Source organism: Miscanthus floridulus, chromosome 1 (assembly GCF_019320115.1).
Source record: "Miscanthus floridulus cultivar M001 chromosome 1, ASM1932011v1, whole genome shotgun sequence".
NCBI lineage: Eukaryota > Viridiplantae > Streptophyta > Magnoliopsida > Poales > Poaceae > Miscanthus > Miscanthus floridulus.
In genome coordinates, this window is record NC_089580.1 from 38,167,412 (window position 1) to 38,172,532 (window position 5,121).

At 48.3% G+C, this 5,121-nt stretch overlaps 1 protein-coding gene across 1 annotated transcript; it reads right to left on the reverse strand.

The window, feature by feature from the left end:
- Positions 1-2,202: 2,202 nt before the first annotated feature.
- Positions 2,203-4,376, reverse strand: LOC136479564 (dof zinc finger protein DOF2.4-like). The gene is made up of 2 exons (XM_066477392.1): positions 3,752-4,376; positions 2,203-3,445 (listed from the first exon to the last, which is right to left on the reverse strand). The coding sequence occupies exons 1-2, from the start codon at positions 3,830-3,832 to the stop codon at positions 2,249-2,251; spliced, it is 1,278 nt and encodes a 425-aa protein (XP_066333489.1). The 5' UTR covers positions 3,833-4,376; the 3' UTR covers positions 2,203-2,248.
- Between the last annotated feature and the right edge of the window lie 745 nt (positions 4,377-5,121).

Consider the following 5,121-nt stretch of genomic DNA (forward strand, 5'->3'; position numbering starts at 1 on the left):
ATTTTGTTTCTATACTAATGTTATTGTATTAATACTTAAAAGTATGTTTTCCTATGGTTATGACTTTATTGCTAAAACATTGTGGTATATGAGAAATTAAGAGACAAATGCTAGTTTTTTTAGGCTGTGCCAACTCAAAGTCATGTCTTTTTTTTTTTTTGGGGGGGGGGGGGGGGGGGGGTTTCTAGTATATATATTATTCATGTATTTTCTGAAAGCATTGTTGGTTCGAGCATGTGAATATATATAGAGCATTTTGACACGGCTTCGTCCAACTCCAACTCCTCGCTACAATGTACGGAGGATTTGGAACAACCGAAGATAAAAATAACTAGCTTCATCGGCTCTCAATTCATTTTGAGAACAGATATAAACAGCTCCTTATTATGTAGCTAGAGAGAAGAGCAAGAGGCCGGAGCTCGACTAAATGGGGATATGGAGACAAACTAGCAGGAATATACCTTCATGTCAGAATAGTTTATAAAAAAATTATCAAACATTATTTATATGACTCCAAATAGTATGATAGATATCAGAGCCTTTTTATATAAAATTAGTTAAATCTAATATGATTTGATTCAGCACTAGTATGTTAAAAATGGCATCAACATTGGTTGTTTCAAGGGAACGAAAGATGTGGTAGGCTGGGCAACCTGCAGCTTCGCCAGGGATGATGCACACTTTGATGGTGTCAGACATGGTTGGCTTCAAACCTCTAGAAATGCAAAGCTTCTGGTGCAATGACTCCTCGAAACCGATGAAGCTGCTGGATAAAGGTAAAGATGGCGCGAAAGGACCAAAAGAAACATAGGAACAAATTCTTTGTGCACAACTAAGGAGATTGCAGCTGCTGCATGCTAGCCAGTAGTAGCCATTCCCTGCTGCATGATGCATTCATTCCTTGGACATGAATAAAATGTCTTTGTGCCTGCGCTGTGGGGACATGCATGCCATGATTACAATGGCAGTGGAAAAAGGCTTTGAATGGAGATTGGTGCATGGAAACCTAGAAACCAACACCGTTTCTGCTAGGGAGGACCATGCATGGAGAACTGGATCACTTGCATGTTGCACTGCCTATATATATATATATATATACACACTATATATATGTGTGCCATCAGAAATGTGACCTCTCAAAAGAGGAGAACTGGACGTAGTTTAGAGCTTCCATGGATCATGCATGTGTTTCACTGTTTGCCTTGTTAGCTTCAATTAGTAAACTAAATGTGTTAAATAGCTTGCAACTAGCTAGCTACTTATAAGCACTCAAGAAGTACCTGCATGCTGTCCCTCTCCATCTAAATCTATAGGTAGTATAGTTTCTTTTGTTCAGTGCTTGGAATGGGTGTTAATTTTTGGGTTCAAGAGAGTACGCATATGTGCAAGACAACTAAGTAACACGTACATAACAAGCAATGGCCATACATATCTGCACTTATCTATATATGTATATGGATGTGAATCCTATATATAGTATGTAGAGATGATCTTGATTATATATGGTGCATTGTTCGATAGACGATGACGACCATGCTTATTCATCTCCAAATGATGGGTTCAATTGAATGCACCATGATAGCTAGCTAGCCATATGTTACCTCGCATTCAAGGATTTCATGCCTCACTTTCATGATCTAGCCGCATGCATCATATATGCACTAAACCAATGCATTGCTGCTACATCCAAACACACAACAATAAGCACGCACGCGTATAATCATTGAGTAAGAATAACAAGCATCCATTGTTGCAAACTGTGTCGAATAGATGAATAATTCACATGCATGTAGATAGCTAGGCTGATCGATCAGTACGTAGTTCTTCGATCTCTTTGATCAAGTACTCCCATAAGTATATATATTATCACCTTGCACACCAAAGCTAGTAAGTAAACCTAGCAACATGCATGCGTTACAAGTTTACATACCATAGACCTGAAATATAATGGACAACAATATAGAAATGTACCCCCTAGATAGCAGAAACAAGAACAGCACATGAAGAGAACTGAATAATAACAGAAACTAATTTCGATTACCTACCATTTCTAGATACCAATTCACCATCTCCGCCATCGATCATCATCGTAGACGATAGCTATCAGATAGCCCTATGATCTTGCACCACAACTCCTTTTCTGTTGAATTTTTTCTCAGAAGCCATGACTAAAATGAAGCTTCAGGGCATAAATAGGGATACCTTTTGTGTGCAGCTAGCAATCAGCATGCAGAGATCAGAGGGCGCGTCACAGCACGTTCCCGGACGAAGACGAGTTGAATCCTGACAGGTCCACCCAGCTGCTGCCCGGAGCCACAGCGCCGCCGCCGCCGCCGCTGCCTCCACCACCGGCGTTGCCAGCGCCTCCTCCATTGTTGCCATTTGCACCGCCGTTGCCGCCGCCGCCCCAGAATTGGAGGTTCCCAGGGAGACCAAGGAACTCCCTCGGCGAGCTGTTTGCCATCGCCGCGGACGCTGGGTTGTCCTCCATCTTCACCGACGCCAGCTGCGTGATCAGCCCGGCTGAGCCGGGCACCTTGGAACCGCCCAGCATGTGGCCGGCGAAGCCGGTACCGTCCCCGCCGTGGCCTTCCACGTCGAACGGGTAAATGCCAGACATTGTCGGTGGCACGGCTTCAGGGCGGCCGCTTAGGAAGGGGAACTGCTGTATCTGCGGAAGGCGCCACTGCTCCAGCCCGATGGCAGCGCCGCCGGCGCCGGCGCCGGCGCCGAACTGGTGGTAGTCCATGGGATCCAGCGAGCTCAGTCCCGGGAACTCTAACCTTGACGCACCGGTGTAGTGATCCCCGCCGGCGAGAGGGTGGTGCAACGAGGCCAGGAACGGCAGCTGCCCGTGCCCCTGATGAGGCGGCATGATGGCGGCAGAGGCCCCGCCCGCGCTGCTGCCACCGGTGGCGGTGGACGAGGTGGACGACGACGTCCCGCCCGCGCCGGAAGCAGCGGCCGACGCTGAGTTGGACTTGGACGACTTGGTGCGCTTGTTGCGGCGGCACCCGCCGCCGACGGGCACGTTCCGGAGCGCGCCGCCGCGCGTCCAGTACCGGCGGCACGTCTTGCAGAAGTGGCGCGGCTGGGAGAGCGAGTAGTTGTTGAAGTAGCAGAACTTGGTGTTGGTGGACTCGCAGCGCGGGCACTTGAGCCCCGGCTCCGGCTGCGGGATCTTGGCGAGCCTGGCCCTCTCGGTCATGGAGCCCGGCCGGATAGCGGAGCCGCCGCCAGTCGGCCCGCCGCCGGCCGTGCTGCCGCCACCGCTCGCAGCGACCACAGCCGCCATGTCAGGGCGAGGAGCCATGAGAGCTCCGCCAGGGGGTGGCACCGGCGGCAGCTGATGATGATGATGATGATGCGCATGCGCGTCGATGCCGCCGCCGCCGCCTCCACCTCCACCGCCACTTGGAAGCTGGCCATGGTGAGCTTGCTGTTGCTGAAAGCAGCATCATTTCCAAATCAAACACGCGGGCACAGAAATTAAAGAGAAGAAAGGCGCGCGAGGCGAAATTGATATCAGCGAATGAAACCAAAAGAGACGCGGCCTGGTATATTCAAGCAGAGAACAAAGATTTCGCAAAAGAGCCTAGGAATATTTCCTCTCCATTTCGTCGTCCCCCCTCTCGGCGGCCTTGCTTTTTTCATGGAGAAGTTTTCGCTATGGTGGCCAACAAGGAGGAGACGAAACGAAAAAAGCACGCGCGCAAAAGAGAAGGAAGCGATTTGGGGAGAAAATTTTTACCTGCTGCTGCGGCTGGTGCTGGTGCTGGTGCTGGTTCCAATTGGGTGGATCAAGATAGACAGGAACCGAAGAAAAGACCATGGTATAGAATTGATTTCTTTTGATCTTTTGCTACTTGTGAGTGAGTGAGAGCTTCTTTTCAGCTGGTTTGTTTGTTCCTCGCCGCAGTCGCACTGGGACTGGGAGCCTCTTCTTGCTTTGCGAGATAAGGGTATATAGGCGCTTTAGGGGATCATGCAAGGATGGGGGAGGACCGGGTGCATCGCTAATTAATAAAGGTGGATCGGAGAATAACATCCACTAGCGAGCTGATCTCTCTCTCTCTCTCTCTCTCTCTCTCTCTCTCTCTCTCTCTCTCTCTCTACGCTGCTAGCTGCCGCGCGCGATGACTGGAAGGGAATGACGGCGAAGCGGAAGACGAAGAAGAGGAGAGAAGGGCCGGGCCTGCCAGGAGAGGAAGAGGAGGAGGAGGAACTAATTTAAAGCTAGGGGAAGAAAGAGATGGGATCGTTGGGAGGGCGAAAGCGAGTGGAATAAAATTAAAGGAGAATGGGGGTTTGTTCATTTCCCTTTAGTTTTTTGTTTATTTGTTTGGGTGTGTTAGTGGAGGCCTTGCATTATATATATAATGGATGTGAAACATGCATATGGGAGGGCAACAAAGGAGAGAAGAGACTTCATTCCTTAGCTTCTAAGGATGCATGTGTGTGAGAGTGAGATGGATGGATGTAGCTAGCAGCAGCAAGAGTGGGAGGGTGATGAGAGAAGCAAGGGGGGCCGGTTTTTATGTATGAGGAAAGTTGGAAACCCTAGGGAGGCAGCAGGGTGAGGTGGTGATGCCTGTTGTTCTACTGTTTGGAAGCTAAGGCTGTCTTGTTGTGCGTGTTCTTTGCTTTTTTTTCCTTCTTCCTTCATTTCCCTGCTTGATTAGCTAGCTAGCTAGCAGATACATAGAGATAGAGGGGCTAAACAGTGTACATGCGAAGCTCTAGTAAGAGGTTACAAAAAAACATGAGCTAGCTACCAATACAATGCAAGTTGCCCAGTCCAGGGGTTCATTCTAGCTAGTGTTTGTGCAGGTGCAACTTTATGTCCATATTGATGAAAGAGATCAATCAGTGGTAAAGTTACTCTTGCTACGACTCTCTTTGAACTCTTGGCTAGCTGGTGTCTGGTGTAGAGAATTCCTATTCTACTACCACTCTATCTTTCTCTCTCTCTCGATCCAACCAAAGACCAAAGTTAACAAGTATAGCTCGACAAGTAGACAGTGCTCTCATGTATGTACAGTTCTATATGAGTAGGCAACTTTAAGTACATAGAGTAGATAAAGCAATAAAGTACGTACTGTCCTACACTGGTCTTTGTGC